The sequence below is a fragment of the Pelodiscus sinensis genome, chromosome 1 (assembly GCF_049634645.1).
Source record: "Pelodiscus sinensis isolate JC-2024 chromosome 1, ASM4963464v1, whole genome shotgun sequence".
Lineage (NCBI taxonomy): Eukaryota > Metazoa > Chordata > Testudines > Trionychidae > Pelodiscus > Pelodiscus sinensis.
The window spans coordinates 184,739,327-184,761,103 of NC_134711.1; the positions used below are offsets into that span (position 1 = coordinate 184,739,327).

The window sequence follows — 21,777 nt, forward strand, 5'->3', positions numbered from 1 at the left end:
GCTTAATCCATGTGGAATGAGGATTACCTAGTTCGAACTAAGCGCTCCGTTAGTTCGAATTAAATTCGAACTAACGGAGCACTAGTGTAGCGCCTATGAAAGTTAGTTCAAACTAACATCCGTTAGTTCGAACTAACTTTGTAGTGTAGACATACCCTCAGTTCATGTAAGAAACCAGTATTGTCAACAAAACTGAAAACAAGGCGGGTGAGCTAATATCTTCTATTAGGCCAACTTCTGCTGGTGACAGAGACAAGTTTTTAGCTTACACAGAGCTCCTGTTTAGGTTCTAACACACCTCAATTGTTGCAGTATCACATAAGGAGAGGAGAGGAGAGATCTCTTCAGGTAGCCAGGATCCAAATTGTAGTGGTCTTTCTAGATCAGTTTCAACCCTTGAAATTGCACCTTCAATAAGAAGCCAGTTCAGACTTTGAAAAACTGATTTCATATAACTTCTGAAGTGGCCACTGCTAAGCAGTGCTTTACAGATTAGAAGGTGGAATGGCAACATACAAACTTGGGAGGCATGCCTGCTATTTGCATAATATTTTTATCTTTTATTCCACGGTTTCCTTGCTGCTCTGGGAGAATGCAAAGCAATCTTGGCTACGAATACATTGTTGGGAATGCCCTGCACATTCCATCTGTTAAGATGTATTTTCTTCGGCATGCCATGCTTAAAGTTTAAAAAGTCTTTGTTGTATACTCATTTACAACTCTTACTCCACACTAAGTATTACCAATATAAAATAAATCAATACAGAATATGCATTGTGCTCAATCATGTGTGTTCATTGCAGCCCATCCCATTCTTTCTCTATGCATGATCTATTTATACCAGAAGTTCTTAGGAGAAGTACCGTGGCTAAGATTTTGTAAATTGACTACCAATTTTGGATGCTAATCCTTAAAGGACAAATGATCTGTGAAGTGCCTAGTACACAACGGGTTGCACAGAAATAAGATTCTGACTCGCTTGTTCATGTCATTATCAGCAAGCCAAATATATCACCTCATTTTATGTGAATTTTCTGCCAAAGAATTTCTGAGTTATTGTAAATCCACAGGTGAATGAAAGGGTTGGATAAATAATCAGTGAAACCCTGAAGCTGCCAGAATTTTATGACCATGACACAGCCACTTAATTCATAAGAGATTTCAAAATAATTCTTTAATAGTCCTTATAGCCCCGGGAACAGGGAGGATGGTATCCCCACATGCTGCCCCCAACGTAAGCTCTGACACTGCAGCTCCTATTGGCCAGGAGCTGGTCCCCTCTGCCTAAGAGCGGCTTCCAGAGGGGTGTGCCAGTTATTTTTGGGAACTGCCTGAGGTAAGTGCCACCCCTGCCACACCCCAGCCCCTGGCTCCAGCCCAGGTCCTGCACCCCACACCCAAACTCCGTCCAAGAGCCTGCTCTGCACATCTACTCCCTCCCAGAGCTTGCACCCTGCACTCCAACCCTCAGCCCCAGCTTGGTGAAAGTGAATGAAGAGGGGGAGACCGAGTGACAGAGGGAGGGAGGAATGGAGCGAGTGCCTCATAAAAGGGGCAGGATAGGGGTATGGCCTCAGGGAAGGGGTGGGAGAAGGATTTTAGGTTTGTGCCATTACACCGTTGGCAAAGCTACTGGGTGGGCATGTGGAAGCCCTCACCATCCTGGAAGAGTGTGGCCAGCAGTGCAGCAGGCAGGTTGCTGGGTACTAGCAATGCAGGTGCAGAACCACCCTAATGTCTGGCGGCTGCCAGAGGGCTGTGCAGGTGTGGTTTGTGCATGCATGGGAGCACACTAACTATTCTGCCCTAGTGGGTGGGTAGGTGGGTGGGAAAAAAGAAAGAAAGAACCTGAAGACACTTAACATTATTTTAATCTAGACTTCGAGCTTTTCCAGAGGAGATCTTCCAGAAAAACGTATTTAGAAAGAGAGTGTCCACATTGATTGGACACTATCTCGCATTTAAGTTGTGATCACTATGGATAGAGTGGCCACCAGGGCACATGTGGTTTTTTTCCTGGAGGCCTCTTCTGTCAAAAAAAACAAACAAAAAAAAACCCCTCTTCCCTGTCCACACATGCCTTTTTCCAAAAGAGCTCTTTCGAAAGTGTAGTTTTTCTGGAAAAATGGCCGTTTTTCCAGGAAAACTCTGTAGTATAGACATACCCTGAGACAAAAAATATGAAATATGTTTTGGCATTCATTCTAAGTTGTATTTAATAGAAACTGAGTACAGATATGGAAGTCCCAAGTTAATGTACTGCCATTAAGTTACTTTATAGGGGTCCAGGGCATTAGCAGATTAATGCTATATAATTAATAAAATAAGCTTTCATTTTCTGGACCTAAAGCTTTTGCCTAACATTCACTTGAGAAAATGCAACATACGCTGTAAAGTCAGGTTATACAATACATTAGATCCCAAAGCAATGGACTACCTTTTCCTCCTATACAAGATATAAAGCAAAGTTTAAAAGTCCTAGTTTATAAAAAAAAAAACCCAAATGATAAGATCATCTCTTCCAGATGTGAATGTATGCATTGATCTCCCAGCTCTCTTTCAAAAGAGAGGGATCATCCACTTGCGTGGCAACACACACCCTTATCCAAACCCTGGGGAAAGTGCTTTGTGGATCCAGGCTCTCTGTAGCCTTCCTCCCTACCACACCAACATTGTAACTGCACCTTCCTGAGAAGCATGTCCATGTAGTTCAGGTGATACAGTGTTGATGTAGATAAAAGTGTTACTTCCACCAGCTGTAATTCCTGCCGCTTTCATAGTTCTATGAAATGGACAACGAAATCCTCCCCAGCTGCACAGAGGATCCTAGCGCCTTGCTGGGAGCCCTGGTGAAGAGTGGAGAGGCCAGGGCCCAGACAGCTGTCCTGCTGCAGGTAGGGAGTCGAGAGCGGGTGCACTGGTCTCTCAGCAGAGGGCAGGGAATGGAGAATGGGTGAGGGGCAGCTGACAGGGAACCAAGAGCGTACTGGCTAGCCAGCCTCCCGGTAGGGAGCAGCAAGAAGACCTGAGAACCCAGGCTTTCACCCCTCCACACTATGCCTTTTAGGTTGCTGGAAGCACTCCTGATGAGGATGCATATCACCAAAGAAGGGTAGCGTGGACATGTATCACCACTGCTGTCTCTGTTATTGTCAAGCTACACTAGATTGACTTAAGTTTTTAGTGTAGACATGCCCTTGGTGGCATTCTTTCTCAAGCTCTGCTCGGCAACCTATGCCCCCATTCTGCTCTTTAAGAGGAGTTCATAGTTTTAAATTATGTATGGTCAAAGATTAACTGGGACAAGCATATATGCACGTGGGACAAACATCTTTGGCATCCAACTTCTGCCTGGATAACTCATCTTAAAAAAAAAAAAAAGTCTGGTGTAAATCCACAAATCCTTTGGATTTACACAGTGGCTTCAGCACACAGCAATGCAGGTTGGACCTCCCAAAACTGGGACTCTCTCATCTGGCAACATCCGTGGTCCGGCAGGACCCCGGGTGCTCCTGGACCGGAGAGTCCTGGCTGGGAGCCCCAGTGGCAACAGGGCTGGCGGCTTGGAGCCCGGTGGGGCCGGGGCCAGAACCAACCCTGGTAAAACAGCAGGGGGCACAGCATTCCCAGTAGTAGGGCTGGGGACCTGACAATTGTGGTACTGGGGCCAGGACTGGAGGTGCGACAGCCTCAATAGTGGGACTGGGGCTGGCATAGTCCGGGCTGCTGGGGCCACAGCAGCTTGGCAGAGGGATCTGCTGGGGCCTGCAGTGAGGAGGGAAGGTGATCTGGGGAGCTGGTAGCAGGAGACCTCCTCTGGTCCAGCAAATTCCCTCGTTCAGGATTGATTAGGTCCCGAGGATGCCGGACCAGAGAGGTCCAACCTGTACTAGAGAACTGCCTCTGAGAGCCTTATAGTTAAAACAATACAAAACAAAGAACTCAAAGAAATCAAAAAAGAAAAATAATTTTTAAGAACAGACATATGTCAGACAGCTGTACAGACAAATTTAGGAGTCATCATCATATTTCTACCAAGTTTTCCAACCAAAAGTATTTTCATCAGGACCTATATTCTTGATCTGGATACTGCAAATGAATTTCCCCATGGAGTTAGTTCATGGAAACACAACTTGCTTTATGCGGGTACGTCTACGCTGCAAAGTTTCTTTAGGAATAAGCTTTTCCGGAAGATATCTTCCCAAAAACTTATTTCAAAATAGAGCATCCACACTACAGGGAAGCCTCAAAATTAGTCTGAGGCAGGCTCCATTAATGTGGACACGCTATCTTGATTTAGAGCCCCAGAGGCACTTGGGAGGAATAACTCTGGAATGGCCCTAGTGAGGAGCTATTTTGACACAGCAGCAGTGGAGCATCTACACTTGCCCTCTTCCAAAAAAGCTTTTTCGGAAAAGGGCTTATTACTCGTAGAATCAGGTTTACGGATGTCAGAAAAAAAGTCCGTTATTTAAACAGAAAGTTGAAATAACGCAATTGTGGTGGGGACACTAGTATTGTTTTTCCGGAATAACAGCCATTATTCCAGAAAAACAGTGCAGCGTAGAATCAGAGTTATAGAATCAGAGAAGATAGAGTTGAAAAAATGAGCTCTTAGGTCATGCTGTCTATCTCCTTGCCAGTGCAGGATGTTTCATTGTTATACAGAAGCAAAAAATAAGCATTATTTAAAACTGGATTTTAAAAAAAATAATGAAAGTAGCAAAGGAAGATCCATGTCCTTTTGTGCTTTGGCTCTATGCACTAAGAGAATTTTATAAGAAAAACTGCAAATTGCATATGTTATAGAGATCTAATTTCGAAATAGCTTATTTTGAAATTTGGCACCGCCTACACAGATCACATTTCAAAATAAACTGCTATTCCAAAATGTCCCTTAACCCTCGTGGAACGAGGGTTACAGGGACGCCGGAATAGCAATCCTGTTATTTCAAAATCTATTTCGAAATAACAGGCTTGTTCAAAAGACACAGAATAGCTATTTCGGGATACCTCTGATATCCCAAAATAGTGCCACTGTCTAGACATATCCGTAGAGGCTTGTGGTTTTAGTCTCGAAGTATCTGGGCACATGGGGGAGCTGTGTGTTCTGAAAAGGGGATAACTGTTCCTAAAATTCACGTTGCAATCACAGTCCCATTGTAAGGGCTGATTTTGCTCTCTTGAGATTCTAAAGGAAGGGGAAGAGTGGAAAAGTAAAGACCACAGCAAGTTATTTCTGTTTTCAAAGGCTGAGGGTTAATTCTCCTTGGTAACTAGAACACAAGACATTTTTATTAGGCTTTCAGCCTTAACTCTGCCCCATCAGGCCTGTTGGCACACTACCGGGAAAAGGAAAACATGAGAGTTAACATTTTTCTGTCTGATCTTTGGGTATAAGCCCAATTCTTCCAAGAGATTGTTGGTCCTGAAAGCATTCTTAGTAGTGTGCTTGCCCAACTGTTTCTAGTCCTGGCAGGTTGAGAGATACTGGACCTTAAAATCATATTATTTTGATTACTCTCTTCAATTTCAACACGTTGTTTGATGCCAATATACTACAAGCCATGGCAGTTAGAGATGAGAGACACTGTGAAATTTGACCCTCAAATTAAATCTCATAACAATAAGCTCGCCCCCCCCCTCCCCCCGCCCAAAAGAAAAAGAAAGAAAAAGAAAAAGAAAGAAACAAACCAAAAAGGCCATCCTTGTGAGGAACAGAAACATTACCATGACTTTTTAATGATTCCCTGTAAAACCATAAACCCTTCCCCTAAACACCCCGGTTTAGTCCTTGATTCAGTAATATGTACAGCACAATGGGCAAGGCTATTTGTGCTTCCATGCAAATGCAACCATAGACTACCTATGAGCATATGTAAGGCTATGCGCCAGGGACAGTCCTCCAGAATGGGCACTGATATACCTCTCATGTTACTTTCAAGTGTAGAGAGTTTAAAATAAACAAGCGTATAAAGGAAAGTGAGAATATCTGAGGTTTGGAAGCTGGAGGAAACACATGTTCCATCATGAGGCAGTTCATTATGTCCTGATCCCTCAGACACTTATGCATTTGCCTAACTTTACCCATGTAAATAAAGTTTTAAACTAATGTTTCCCTTTTAATTTGCAGACTGATTAAGAAATATTTATTTCTAAGCACAGCAGGCCTCAAGATACTGGCTCTTACATCTTTCAAGGTCCCTCTGTCCAACAGTGCTTATTTTGATACTGGTCCAGGTCTGAACATAGCAAGAGTCTGACCATGAAACAGTGTAATTTTCAATTCCTGCAACACAATGCATGCACAACAAGAAACCCCCTTCACATATGTTGATTCAGATAGCAATAATGCAAACTACTTTTGTACAGAGGACTTTATCCAAACTGATCTAATTGATTCAACAAACCCAAAATGCCATAACCACAAAGAATGAGATGGTATTTAAAAATAAGTTATGGTTCAGTGCCACCTCAATTGCCTGAAGGTTATGAGAGATACCAAATACAATGAGACAATGGAGTTTTCAATCTAATTAAAAAAAATCAAGTGACCAGAGATGGTTTAGGAAAACTGAGCTTTACACATAAACCTGTTATAAAGCATGCTCTGGATAGCAGCTTTTCTCTTCACTGCATTGAGTAAGTCTGGATTAGGCCCTTCAATAGATAGAGTTCACTGCATTTTATCCAACTAAAGAGTATTGCAGATATCAAACATATGCGACAGTTATTGCAGGTCAGAAACCCTTGATTAGATATCAAACTACAGTATTTTATAGCAAATAAAATTAGAAAATTCTATTCTTTTATACACAATAGATTACCTAGCAATAATGGGAGTTTGTGTCTCTATTGAAAGAAAATTTGACCTCTTTGGCTCCTTACTACTATGTGAATAAAACTTCCTTGTGTATACTACTCAACTTATACATTTGATTTCTCTATGACAAATTGAAATTGCATACAAGGCTTTTACATGTATTTGAATTGTGAAGATACATATGTAGCTTCAGTATGGATGATTTCTTCACTTCCTCTCTTAAATGTAAAACCTTATTAAATATTAACTATTATACCAACTGAGAAATTGATCTAAATCAGCAGGTAGATCAGCAAAATAGTATTGTTTCTTAGAACCCTATCAAACACATATTCAAAAAGCCTATGGCCAAGTTCATATCTGTAAAATCTGAACACAGCCAGGTAATTGTGCTCGCAGATCTGGTATTTGCATATACAAATACCCGTTTTGCATGCACAGTTGCTTGTTTTCTAGAGATATTTCTCAGGAACAATGTGGGCAAGCATTTAAAAAAAATACGAAAAAGAAAGAAAAGAAAAAGAAAAGGTTCTCTGTGTTCCAAAGGCTACCCTCGAATCCTAAAAACCACTAAGTCTGATCTTCAATATGGCATACAGTAATATAGCTTGTTCCTGCAGATAATCTGGTCTATAATTTCAGGCAACTATTAAGAATAAAAGGCAAATTAAAGCCTACTAACTTATTATGTTTAGCCATTTAAATCTCATTGGTCTTCCAACGCTCAGTAAATAATCCTAGCTTGCAAGGATCACCCTTAAATGAGTGTTCACATTTTTTTCTGTTCTCCTCTCCTGGGATGACTTCTCTTAAGCAACAGTTAGAACCTATGCCAAATGTGCAGAGGGAATAAAAACGGAAACCACAAACCTCAACTTACATCAGGGCATTTTGATAAAAAATAGAAAAATTCTACTCTAAGGTTAGTGACTGAGGTTAATTATTGCCCGTGGTAATAAGCAGAGCATGTATTGCACAAGCATCTGATGACTGTACATCTGTTTTTTTTAAAACTGTACTTGTGTGAAATTTGTGGATTTGTCCCTACAGATATCAAATCATTCATCTTCTATTCATACTTAATGTTTTAAAAAAATTGGCAAGAACAACTGTCTGTGAAAATGTGTGCCCCAGTGGAATAAATTCCATCTGTCTTTTTGAAGGGCTGTTTTTAACAATTACAGTTTTCCTAAGTTATAAACCAGCATGAGGCAAAATAAACTATATACAAGAACAGCCAGTTGTCATCTTTCTGAAAAAAATGGTTTTTTTGCTTTTGTCCCCTAGATCAGTGGCATCTCGGTTTCTAATGTAAAAAATTCTATGGTTTTCTGAAAGTCAAAGTGTCCAGGAAATGCTGCATAAAATACTCCCTTTCTTCTCTTTAACCAATATCCCTTTGGTCTTGTGTACTATACAAATCATACCCAAGTTTGTTGCCTTCAATTTCAGAGCACTTAATTATCTTTCTGAAAAACACAATACATGTATGCAAAACAAAGCTTTAGGGAAACATCTAAAATTATTAATGATATAGCCTTAGTGCAAAGTATATTCTTTGCTCCCAATGAATCTTAGTTTTTGCTGCATTTAATTTGACAGATAATGAACCCCTGTTCTAATATGGGATCTGAAACCTGCATTAACTTGTTACTAGATCACTTACTTCTGGGTTCTCGAGGTCCATCCACCGTTATCTTGATGGCTCTGTGATACGTGGCTACTTGTGGAGGATTGGTAAAGACTGTGATGGTTAAGGTGAAGCTCTTCCCTGCAACAGGAAAGCACATTGCTCATTTACTGATAATTACAATACACCATGCATCGACAGAATTTGTATCTGCAATTTTCAGCAGTTCAGAAACATCATATTTTAGTCCCTCTCATTATATATTTGCCCATACAGTGCAGCTATTCACCTCCATTTCAGGGAAATCCAAGACTGTGCATTCCCATACATGGCTACCAATATCCCCTCCAATTTTTTTCAATACATGTGTAGAATAAATTTTGATATGTGTACCGAGGCATGTGCAGATAGGCACCACTAATAGAAACAATGCAGCCAGCTGTGGATGCTCTGCTAATAAGTAGGGTGGCATTTGAATTTCTCCTAGGTGGCAGCCCAAGCATACAGCTTACAGGAACACTGATGGCTACTGCTCTAAGCATGTATAATGAACTGATTTACATGTAATGATATGTATACTTTGTAAAATACTCAGTTTACAGATGGACAGTTATATTTTAAATTAGCGCACTACCCCTTACAAATTATCTATACTTGTTGTAGTCTTAGCTCAAAGAGCCCTATAAATTATGACTGAGTTCCAAAGCTGCCTAAGGAATCAGAATACTCTGTTCCCATTAAAATAAATGGGAACTGGGTGTTCAAGTCCCCTAGGGCACATCTACACAGCAAGGCTAAAGATGAATTAAGCTACGCAACTTTGGCTACATCAGTTGCGTAGCTTAAGTCGAAATAGCTTATTTTGGTTTTTGGTGCTGTCTTACATAGCAGGAAGTTGATGGAAGAACATTCTTCCTTCAACTTCCCTTACGCATCATAAAATAAGGGTTAACATGAATCGGATTAAGAAGTTCTCCAGTTCGACATTATTTCAAAATAAAGGCTTATAACACACTATGTTATATTGGAATAACATCAGTTATTCTGAAATAACGTTGCTGTGTAGATGTACACCTAGGAAGCTTTGAAAATCCCATTGTTGATGGTTCATGCTAGTGTTAGATCAATTCTACAGAATAAACAGGAATCCTTTAAAATGAAGAAAAGTCTACAACCATAGCTCCAAGAAATTATACAGAACAGATACAAAAAATCTCTATAGTGTGTCTAAAGGGAATTAAAGTTTCCATGAAGACATAAAGATTTGACTGTTCTGGATTTCCTCCACTTCCTCCCCCCGTTTTAACCCTGCCCAAGACTATTTTATACAAACTCAGGTGTTTTCATTCATTCCCTTCGTGGGAAAAGCTGGATTTTTGGCTTCCTAGATTTCTATGGAAAGTTTTGCTAGGCTATTATGGTGGATTTCAGTATAAGTTGTAGGGAAGACTTTTCAGATATAATATGTGCATACCACAGTTCTGAATTTTGAAAACTAGTCATTTTGCTGGTTCAAATGGAGATAAGAAATTATGACTTATGCCCTTGTGAGTATAATGCATTTAAATATATCTGCTTCTGTTTTGGTTTTAACTCCTTTTACCTTCATTTGTACAACTGAAATAACACTTCTACTATCCTAATATACTTCAGATTATTAAGTTAGTGGCATGTTGACTGTATAAGTATTAACTGTTACTTTGGCATTTATAGAAAGAAAAGGCTGACAGTACGGCTGTAGCCAGCTCAAGTATAGTTAGCTGAATGTCTATGGGGAACATAGATAATCATGGAATTTTCAGGAAACACGACTATGATTTGGACAGTAGGAATTTTAGATAATTGAGGTTATACTTGCATAGGCATATGCAGTACATTTTTCCCCCCACCTCTAAAGAAATCCACTTCATTGCTGATCTCCAAAATTCCCCTGGTATCCAAGTCTCGGGCTTCTTTGATGAATGCTTCCAATTGTTATACTTGGCTTTGTTTATCTACATGTGAGTATACATCCACTTGTGTTGAGAATACGAGAGTTACATTTACAATATAAACAGTATCTGAATGCAGTTCTTATCTAGGGACCAATAATAGCTCTCAGTACTAATATCTGAGCACTTCATAATCACTAATGGTGTCTGTCCTCACAATGTCCCTGTGAATTAGGATGGAGCAGTAAAGCACAGGTTAAATAAGACCTTGTTTAAAAAGTGCAGCGACATGCTCTACAGGACATGCCCATATACATCTTGCTGAAGTGCACTAAAATTTCCCTAGTACATGCTAGTTCAGACCCTTCCCAAACAGTAGTATATTACTGTGCTCACAGGAAATGTTAGTGCATACCAGCAGGGTCTACATGGGCCAGTTAGTTCACAGTATGCTAATATGCTTTAAAATTCACACCCCTCTAGCAAACAAGCCTGATGTGTCTCCGCCAATGTCACACAAGAAGTCTGTAGCTGAGCCAGGAATTAAAACTCAAAAGTCACTGGCATGCCAGTCCAGTGCCTTCCAAATACCTGTTCAACTTCTGCTGAAAAGTAACTCCAGGTGTTGGGAGGAGCTGTAAAGGTGGCATGAAAGCCAGCTTTAAGCCATGTCTTACAACTTCTGACTTTTGGCTTGGGTCTATTTAGCCAGACTCAAGGCCATTGTGTTTTTGATGTATTTCTAAATACCAAATGGTATGAAAGAACACAACAATTGTGTTTGTCTTCTTGCCAATACTCAGCCTTCTTTTTAGGGGTCAAAATAACTATTAAAAACTCCCCAAGGAAATGATCACCAAAAACATAAGATTAACTAATGTTAATTAATATTAACTAATATTAAAGGGACATCATCAAACCAAAGAACATATCCTGATTCTTTAAGATAATATTTTCCTACTATTATTAGAAGTAACACGTAAAATGAGAATAACGGAAAGAGATTAGAGAAAAATAATACTTTTCTATTTATTAATCTATTTCCATTGAGCTATAATGTTTCCAGTGTCTTGACTGGGGCATTTGACAGCACTTAATGGGGCATTTTCACTGTTTCCCTAGCATACCTAATAAGTCCCCCTATTTTTTTTCCTGTAGGTTTTTCACATAGCACAAGAAGTGAGAAAAATATTTTAGTAGTGAAATGTAATATTAACATAACAAGTACCATGCAGAATTAGGGCCAGGAGAAATACTTGAAACTGCTTTACTATATTCTTTAAAATTTACTAGATTTCAGAATAATGGTAGTTGTTGTGACATAATTTGGCAAAAGGAGGAAGACACTCCAGTTACCTTTTATTGTTTACTGAAGTCTACTCATTAACCACATGCTGGTTAACCACAAAACTACATAACTCTATGCCTATGTGTCACTGTTACTCTCTGATAATTCCTTTGGCCATTTTGTTTAGTTTGCATTTAGTTTCTCAATAATACGTATATTGTTAAAAAGTAACTAAATGTTTGGTTGATTCAGATAAAATTAGCTAGAAATGTATCCAAATTAATTTTACCTGAACCAACCAGACATATAGTTAACACGTGCATAAAAATGATAGGTAGAGCCCTGCAAATCCACAGATATCTGCTTTATACCCGTGGGTACCCACATCCGCAGATGTGGATATCTGTGGCTCATTTTTGCAGATATGGATGTAGATAGGGATACATTTTTTGTATCTAGAACCATGCAAATTTGTGGATATCCACTGTATATATGCAGCTCATTTTTGCAGATACAGATGCGGATGCAAATTTTGTATCCATGCAGGACTCTAATCATAGGATGTATGCACATCTAAAACATTCTCCTTCTGTTTATGCATTAGCATGCAGCCTAAATATGTGATCTCATTTTATCCTAGATACACATGAGCATATTACAAATGGAAATGTATGCAGACACACAAAATCTGTCAAAACAGATTATTAAATTTTGGTTTAAAAGTAATATCAGATTAGTTTCTTGACAGATTTCCCCAGTATCAAGCCCTTTGTTTAGCTAATGGGAAGAGGTGAGACCCCTTTTTTAAACAATCCACAAACCATGAATGGAAAGATCATGAACAAAAGAACTAGGGATCATGCGCACACAATATATAGTAATTAGCATTGAAATTGTTGTGCATATGTGGATGTATTGAGTGAGAATAGTGAAATGAACTCATATGAGGTCCTTATCTTTAACACTGTTAGTGAGCAAAGTTTTAACTAGAGACTGCCCTTCTCTCTCTAATTATCCAGGGCAGATCCTAACATCAAGGATGCTGCAACTCTTGGTATCAAGGATAAAACTTTTAAGAGCCTGGGGCTTTTTCAGCAGAGGGCCCTTGGCATTGGAATATACTCCCTGCAACAACAATATAAGCCCCAATTTTACATCTTTAAAGGTACAGTATAAGGTTTACTGTTTCAGTCAATCAGATTTTCCCCAGTATTAGGGTAGCAAGATCCCCACCATGATACATATGAACAAAAACCACAATTTAACATGGGGAAGGGAACTAACTGTATTTCTGAACAGGCAGAATGTAACACTTTGTTTTGTATATGGTACCCACATATTATGTTGATGGGTGCATTAGAAACTACCCAGAAATGCTCTCTAGAGCCATCAGTGATCAAAACATCAAAGTTAAAGATAGATTTTTAATTTTTTTAAAGGCTCAGACCTGGAGGGCAATGAGATTCCTGAAGTGCTCTCCCTGTGCATTTTTGGGATGAGGTTTGATCTAGTGCCCAAAGGGTCTTCAGGGACTTGCATTCCAGCCTGTTCAGCTGGAGAGAGGGCTTGCAGCTTTGGAAAGGGCAGGAAAATAGCAAACCCCACACAACAACCTAGTCACATGCAAAAAGGTGCTGTTTATTGCATTAGTCATTCCTGTGAGATGTAATTCCAAGAACAAGATGGCTTGGCAGATAGGAGGCATTTTTTATCATGTGTGTGGATGCAAAGCAGCATATCCAGGCAAAATACAGAGAATGGCAAACAGTACACCAAAGACAGGCGGCCAGCAGGGCTCACCAGATGTTTTTAAAGGACAGTTTTCTTTCTTCTGGTATGTATGCACTGTGGTTATGGAAGAGAAGTCAATGGGGTAAATTAGAGAAGAGCTTTAGAGATTGCAGGCCATATCATTAAAAACAATGAGTGGTCTTATGGCACCTTAGAAACTAATTAAAATATATAGAATCATACGCTTTTGTGGGCAAAACCCACTTCATCAGATTACATTTCCATTCCAATTCATCTTTTGCCCATGAAAGCTCAGGATCCTATAAATTTTGGTTATTCTCTTAAGGGTATGGCTAGACCGTCGGGGGGGGGGGGGGGGAGGGAAGAAGAAGGGCCTGGGATACCAAAGGTATCCCGAAAAAACTCCGCCCTATCCAGGGAATGTGTTTGCTCTTCCACTTTTTTCTGGAAGAGCAAACACGCTCTTTCGGAAGCCCCTATATTCCTCGTTCTACAAGGAAGAAGGGGGCTTCCGAAAGGGGTTTTTCACAACATTTGGCCCAGTCTACACAGGCCAAATGTCGGAAAGAGCGCATTTTGTGTACCTTTTTCCGACAAAAACTTAGCTGGACCCTAAGATGCCACAGGACCACTCGTTTTTAAAGGTACAGACTGACACAGATACCCCTCTGAGATTTTTCAGGCTATATCACGTGTGCCTCTCTCATCCCATTTTTATTCAGGCTTTTCTTAGGAAAAACTCTCAGCTTAATTGAGGAGGTATGTCTGAATGAGGACTGAACAAAAAATATAGTAAAAGCTTCAGGTTTGGGCCAGTAATGTTGGCAAGGAGGAAAAAAGAAAGAGAAGCTGATGATATAATTACTATAGCTATATGCTGCCTTACAATTTCTTTTGTCATAGAATATTATTGGTTTTCTTAAGTAATCACCATGCATTATTTTAACAAGCTAAAACAAAAATAAAAAAGGGAAAGGAGCCAAGAATGTTTGCTCCGGAAAGGCCAAGGAATATGGAATAAATATGAAATGTAATACAAAAAACACATAATACTATACAAATGATATTATCACTAATTCCATGAGGTCTGAGAGCAATTTCCATGTTGTACTAAGAAATTATGATACAATATTTTCTGTTACTACTTTTTCATACTTATGTGTTCAGCTAATTTTATTAAACCATGCTAAAGTATTATTATATATCTTTCCAGACTTCTCATGACACTTCTCTGGGTATCTGCCAAAATGCCAAAGTAAAGATGTCTACTTTTTTGTAAAATATGTGGATGTATGTATGTGCAATATATACACACATACAAACATGCAAACCCACACAATGAATAACCATACATTAGGGAAACATTTTGTCATTATTACTACTCAGGTTGAGTGATAGCTTACTACCCATTGATGTCAATGGGATTATCTAAGAGTAGTAGAATCTGACCTTTAATTAGCTGTTGATTAGTGCATGTTTCTTTTTAAATGCACCACCTAATTGTGAGACAGTCTAGGAAAAACTAACTAAGGTAAAATTCTGTTCTCAGATGCCCATCTTTTTCCTGTTATTTTTAGTGGCAGTTTGATACAACTAAGGATGCAACCAATCATGTTTCATTCAGTGGACATCTTATCAGAGAACAATTGCAGTTAAAGGTAGAAGATATTAAAGGGTTAACTTGTGTTAACCGTTATTACTTATATATCACACACAGCTATTATTTGAAGTGTAAGAGATAGTACAGTTATGTCATGCACAACTGGTAACTGTTGTCAAATTACATAATTTGTAATGGTGGTCACTACACTATAGGTCACATTTGACAATGAGAACACAAGGGGTACACCTGAAAAACTGTGTACAAATGCTTGTGTGCCTAGAACCTGAGTAACTGTGTGCATAAACAGGTAGTTGCACTTGCAACAGATCAAGGCTTTTTTTCCACATGAAAATAGTGTGTGTGTGAAATGTGGGATTTTGGAGCCCTTGCTGTTGTACCTTCCAGCTAAGTAATCCCATCAGTTTAACTTTATGACTATATTCTGCAACATTTCTACTGGATAATTCCAAGTGTCTCACTACATAAAGTTCTTACTTCTACATTTACCTGTATAGGATGAAATTATATCCCTAATTAAATTAATAGGTATTTTGTTATTGATTTCAGTAGGGCCAGGATTTCACCCATATGGCCAAAGTCCGCCTTTCCTCCTCTGCTCCAGATAAGAACCCCAGAATTTAATCCACTGTGTGATAAGATTCTGAATCACCTGATACTAATGGCTCAGCAACACAGATCACTAGTAATTTGGTGCAACTCAGCTTTTGGCTTCCACTCTTTGCTTTTATTTCTGTTCCTGAAGCAGTACATAAGATACGTTACCCTGAAGCAGGGAGGCATATAGTTTACAGAGTCAGACCCATGCTAGCTCTGATCAATTTAGGGTGCTAAAAATATAGTGCTGAACAAGTTGCGACAGGGACTAGCTACTCTGCGTATGCACTTAGGGTCTCACATGTGATCGTGCATCGGGGGAGGCTAGCTCAATGCAAAGCTAGTGTAGCTTCATCTCCTCAGTCTGGCTTATATACCTTCCAGCTTCTGTGTAAACATACCCATACTGATCAACAACAGATGCAAGCTGTACTCTCACATTTCCCTACCCAAACACCCATCTTTGCTACAGTGACCAAATCAAATGCTTTCAGGATTTATAATTAATTGTCCTGCATGTTGAATTAGATGGAGTTTCTCTGTTTTTTCAGAATATTTGTGTGTGTGTGTGTTTGTGTGTGTGCGCGCGCGCATGTCTGTATTTGGCTTGAAACAGTTTTCACTTTATTATTTTTAGAAGCATAAATAGGTGTCAAGTATCAGAGGGGTAGCCGTGCTAGTCTGAATCTGCAAGAACAGCGAGAAGTCCTGGGGCACCTTATAGACTAACAGATTTATTGGAGCATAAGCTTTCGTGGGCAAAGACCTACTTCGTCAGATGCATGTAGTGATCACTGCACTACATGCATCCGATGAAGTGGGTCTTTGCCCACGAAAGCTTATGCTCCAATAAATCTTTTAGTCTATAAAGTGCCACAGGACTTCTTGCTATAAATAGGTGTGTTTATCTCACTCTATTAGAAGCACAGTGTGCATATTAAGTAACTGAATTCCAAATGTAACAGAGAGGTAACCATGTTAGTCTGATCTTGGTAAAACAAAAAAAGCAGTAAGAAATGGGTCTGCCCCACGAAAGCTCATCACCTAATAAACTATCTTGTTAGTCTTTAAAGTGTTACATGACTGCTTTTTTTGAATTCCAGAAATGAAGATAAGAGATATTAAAAGGGACCACCATAACCCTCTCTGAGTCCTAGAATCCAATCTACCTTAAAAATATTACACATATAGGGAAGATTTTCATTAATGTAATGTTGTAAGAAAGCCATTCCACTACACAGATTTTTTTTAAAATGCACAATTTTGACCTTTAAACTAATAGATCTTGATCTTAGGTACAGTCATGGGCTGGGTCAGCCCTCTAGACAACTTAGAACAGATACAAGAGACTAAAAGGGTGCGTCTGCACTGCACCCTTAGCTCGAAATGAGATATGCAATTTGAGCTACGCAAGCTGTGTAGCTTATTAGGAGTTAATTTTGAAATAGCTTATTTTGTAATTTCAAAATAAACCACTATTCCAAAACATCCCTTAATCCTCATGGGATGAGGTTTACAGGGATGTTGGAATAGCGAGCCTCTTATATTTCAAAACAACGGGGTTGTTTCAAAGATGCGGAATATCTATTTCAGGATACTGGATATATCCCAAAATAGAGTCGCAGTGTAGATGTACCCAAACTGTGCCTGGCTATTCAGACCCCATAGGGCAATTCTGGCAGACAGGTAGTGTTGGCATACAACAATACTTTGGTCACAGACCTTTGTACTAACCATGTCCCCTGTGCTACCATAGTAGTATGCTACCTAAAAAATCCTCTTGCTCTTGTAAATCCCCAGGTAGCAAGGTAAAAAGGATTTTTCCCCCCTTTGCCCTGCAGTAGCAGAGTGGATAATCTGTTTTAGTGTGTGAATGCCTCCTCTTTTCTTCAGAAAGAAGCAGACTGGAATCCCAGTGCAGAGCACTAACAACTAGCATAACTGGGGATGCTAAGACACAGGCCATAAATGGGACATGGTCAACTCAAATACCATATTTCTGCCTAAACACCTTTTTATATGTTCCTGTAACAACTAATATTTTAGGGGTTTATACTGCAATTCTTGGAAGAGCAATCCTTGCTTACATGAATAAGGATTGCTTATGTGAGTAAGAGCTGAATTGGTGGGCCCTCTGAGTATGAATAGTAGCAGATTTTCTCTCTATTTTTCAGTTGTTTACTTTTCTATTTGACAGTGTTTTCAGTAGAGACAGTTTCATTTCTGCATTCACCAGTTTCACTTCCCAGTCTCATGCACTGGCATTACATCACCTTCCTCCTTCACTGCTCGGGGACTTCCTACGCCCGTTTTCTCTGTCACTCTGAGAATGTGTGTCATGGTGCAAATGGTGCTGCTGTGCCATTGTTTGTCTGGGAGGGACTGGATCACCTTTTTCCATTTAAGAATTGAGATTATTCATTTATCAGTTTTAAAATAGTCATGCTTTAAATACATGTGAATGCCATAGATCTTAATTGTATTCTATTTTTTTAAAATAATATAAACCTTGCTTGCATTTTATGAATTTTAGAATGGGACAAAGAATTGATTAGATTGGAGATGTGGCCAGTGCATGATTTCTGCATCCATCTAGTGGCTGTTAGTGGAGCCATCCAGGGTCTATCACCCCCATGTTCTTAGGAACTTACCTCCTGCCACTCTGGTTCCAGACCTATAAATCTCAAGAATCATCTCCCTTTTGCTCAGTTACTTCCTGATAACCTCTTGATTAATCTGCATACTAGCATACTCAGTTATGTTAGCTGGATAAAGTCCACAGCCACTTATCGTGCAGGAAGCAGTAGAAGGAAAGACATGTAACAGGAAGTCACTGAGCAAAATGGAAGAGATTATGCAGGAGATGTACAGGTCCGGGACCTAGGTGACAGTAAGGAGGTCACCATGAACATGGTGAGAGTAGAATAATGATCTTATATTACCCACATGGTATTACAACATCAATAGTACTGTCCCCCAGTGTTCCCTGTAAGCTGGGTGCTTGAACGGCTGCTCAGGAGAGACCCCAATGCTCTCCAGCTGATTAGCAGGGCACCTACAGCTAGGTTTTGTGTTTCTACTGGTGGTGCCCATTCACATATGCCTCAGTGCATATAAAAATATATTGTGTACACAAATGTAAAAAATCTGCACATGGATGGAAAAGGTTAGAGGGAACATTGCTGTTTAGTCGGGGGACAGCAATCTATCTGGAGATGACATCATGCCATTGGTCAAGTTCATAGGCCAACTTTTGTTTTGCAGTAACTGCAGAAATTTGGTCAGCTGCGTATATTTGTACATTGACATCTTTAATTTTATGTGTGTTTCAACTTTTAAGCATTGCAGAAGCTTGGTTCAGTGTAGAGTGTGTTGGAAATGAGAATGATGTTGGAAACTTAAAAAAAAAAAAAAATTCACCCTGCCCTAAAGAAACAACAGGTCCACTTTATGGGAATGCTTTGTTAGGCTGATGGCCTGCAGATCAAGTTTTCAGAGTGAATTAAAGCATTTAATTGAAAGACTGAAAAAAAAAAAAAAAAGCTCTCAATGGTGAAGCCAAGCAGCCTTGAACTGTAAATGGAGCTGCAGCAGCGCCACTATAAAATTCTTATGAAAGTGGGTGGAGACAATAATTACAGTACTAGAAGAATGAGAAGCTGTTGGGTGCCCAACCTGTGCGGCACAATGGCAGCGCAAAGGGATTAAACGGCTTTATTACTAAAACATAATGTTTATTGTGAAAATATTGTGGAGTACTGAAAGGTATATGTGAACTTCATAAATATTTGTATTTTGCATGTTACTAATGTTTGTAAAATGGGTTGGGAGGATTGAATTATGGAAGAATGATTTTTTCCCCATCATCCTTACATATAGAACTTCATTTCTGCTATTTGTCAGCTAATTTTCTGCTCAAAATACTGGCTCCTGCTTTTTGAGTCATAGCCACCCATGTATGCAGGAAAGCTGCTTTTTTAGACTCACTTATATTAGTTTACATTTACGCATAACCTTCCCCTGAAAAACATCTCCCAGTACTTTATAAACCAACATCTTGAAATCACTTAGTCCACCAATGAAATGCAGGCAACTCTCAGGTGGAATAGAGCAACTGTTTAGTAGAGTGCAGTGATGCTACACAACAGTTTTGGGGTAGAGGGAACACAGTAAAAATGAAATGGAGCAGAGAACTCAGGCAGAATAAAATCACTTAAAATATAATGTGGCCTTATCCTTGCAAAAAGTACCTTGGGCTTGTTAATTCTAATAATAGTATTTAAACCTTCTGTAACATTTCATAATTTCAAAATGGTAATGTTATATCACAACACCTCTTGAGGTAGAAATTATTGCTCCCATTTTATAAGTGATCTCTCTCTCTCTCTCTCTCTCTCTCTCTCTCTCTCTCTCTCTCTCTCACACACACACACACACACACACACACACACACACACACACACAAAGTTAAGTGATTTTCCCAAGGTCACAGAAGAAGTCAGTAGCATTGGTGAAATTAGGACTCAAATTCCTGGCTCCAAGCCTTGTACATGCTAAAATTTTGCTGGTCTTGCTGGAACCATTAATTACTGGTCTTTCTGGAAACATTAGTTTTTATTTTTAAATGCCAATAGATCAATTTAATTGTACACTTGCAAACAGACAAAAAAATCCATCTATAATAATCAAAATATTCAGGTAGACAATGTACAAAAATTGTGCAAGAGATCTTAGATTTTTGAATTAGGCTGGTTAAAAACAGACTAGCAAATGAACAGAAAAATTAGTAACTACTTGTTGATTTAGGATATTGACTTTATATATTTTGATCCGTGATACTGACAATTTGTGTTAATTTATAAAGCTTTAACTTTTTTGAATATCAATGTCTATTGCCATTAAATAGTTGCCTGACCCTCTCACCCTCAAATTCTCATTACTGTGAAAATTTAAATGTATATGGATCTTAAAAAGTGGTTAAAATAAACATATTGTCCATTAAAATTGTATAAAAATTAAATTCTGCCCAGCCTAAATATTGCCTCTCTTTCAGAATCATGTTTGGAAAAGCCTCAATTTTCCAGGTAAAAGATGACACTTTCCAAATTTCAGCACATCCTGTCACCAGCCTAGGGCTCATAGGCTATGTCTACACTGAACATTTATTTCAAAATAAGAGTGCGCGTCTACACAGTAAGCCCATTATTTTGAAATAATTTCAAAATAACAGGGTTCTTGCTTCGACTTCTGTAACCCTCATTTAACGAGGAGTAAAGAAGGTTGAAGGAAGAGTGTTCTTCCTTCAGCTTCCTGCTGTGTAGACAGCTCCACAAGCTGAGTTACGGGACTTTGACTTCAGCTACACAATTAACGTAGCCTTATGTACCCTTATTGTGTAACAGCTTAAAAAGTACCAGATATTAATTCACCGTATGTAATCCTTACTGATTGTGTCTTGGCTCCTTGCCCTGTTGTCTGCATTGATTTTCACTTGGGACAAAGCCCAGTTTAGCCACCTGTTCAGAGACACACTGGAAGACCTTACCATTTTGGCAGACAGTTATTGCCAATTGGGACAGGGCGCATTCCTCACCCTGCAGAACAATGAAACACATGAGCACCACATGGCTCTAGGCAGATGAACTAAGATGATGTCAGTACCTACACCTCAAAAGAGTGGTGTGTGCTCTCTTTGAACATGGCTGGCAAAGGGCACCTGTGTGCTTGTCAGCACTCACTGAACAAGTGAGTGACCTCTAGTCCAGATGATCCCAGAGCAGGGGAGAAAGAGTGGAAAGATGATCAGAAAGGTCAGTTCTGCAAGGACTGGTGCAAACGTGGAACGGCAACAGGAGGACTTTTTGAAATGATTCAGCTGTTCCCTCCCTCTGGGGCATCTGGCATTGGCCACTGTCAGCAGACAGGATACTGGGCTAGATGGACCTTTGGTCTGACCCAGTCTGGCCGTTCTTATGTTCTTATGAAGTAGGATGCATCTGCGCTGGCATTGCACTCATATAACACCCATAAATACATACTCAGCATATCTTGTATTAATAGATGTCTAAGAATCGCAGATAGGGATAGATTTATGTAGGAACACCTGGCACCTCCCACTACTGGGAAGTTTCCTCA

General features: G+C 39.4%; 1 protein-coding gene across 6 annotated transcripts in view; it reads right to left on the minus strand.

The window, feature by feature from the left end:
• Positions 1-21,777, minus strand: part of RUNX1 (RUNX family transcription factor 1) — a 249,714-nt gene that overhangs the window by 54,556 nt on the left and 173,381 nt on the right. For all 6 annotated transcript variants that reach the window (XM_006126006.4, XM_075911479.1, XM_075911467.1 and 3 more), the window contains one exon: positions 8,490-8,594. In XM_006126006.4, the coding sequence (XP_006126068.3) occupies positions 8,490-8,594 (105 nt within the window). The remainder of the gene's footprint in view (positions 1-8,489; positions 8,595-21,777) is intronic.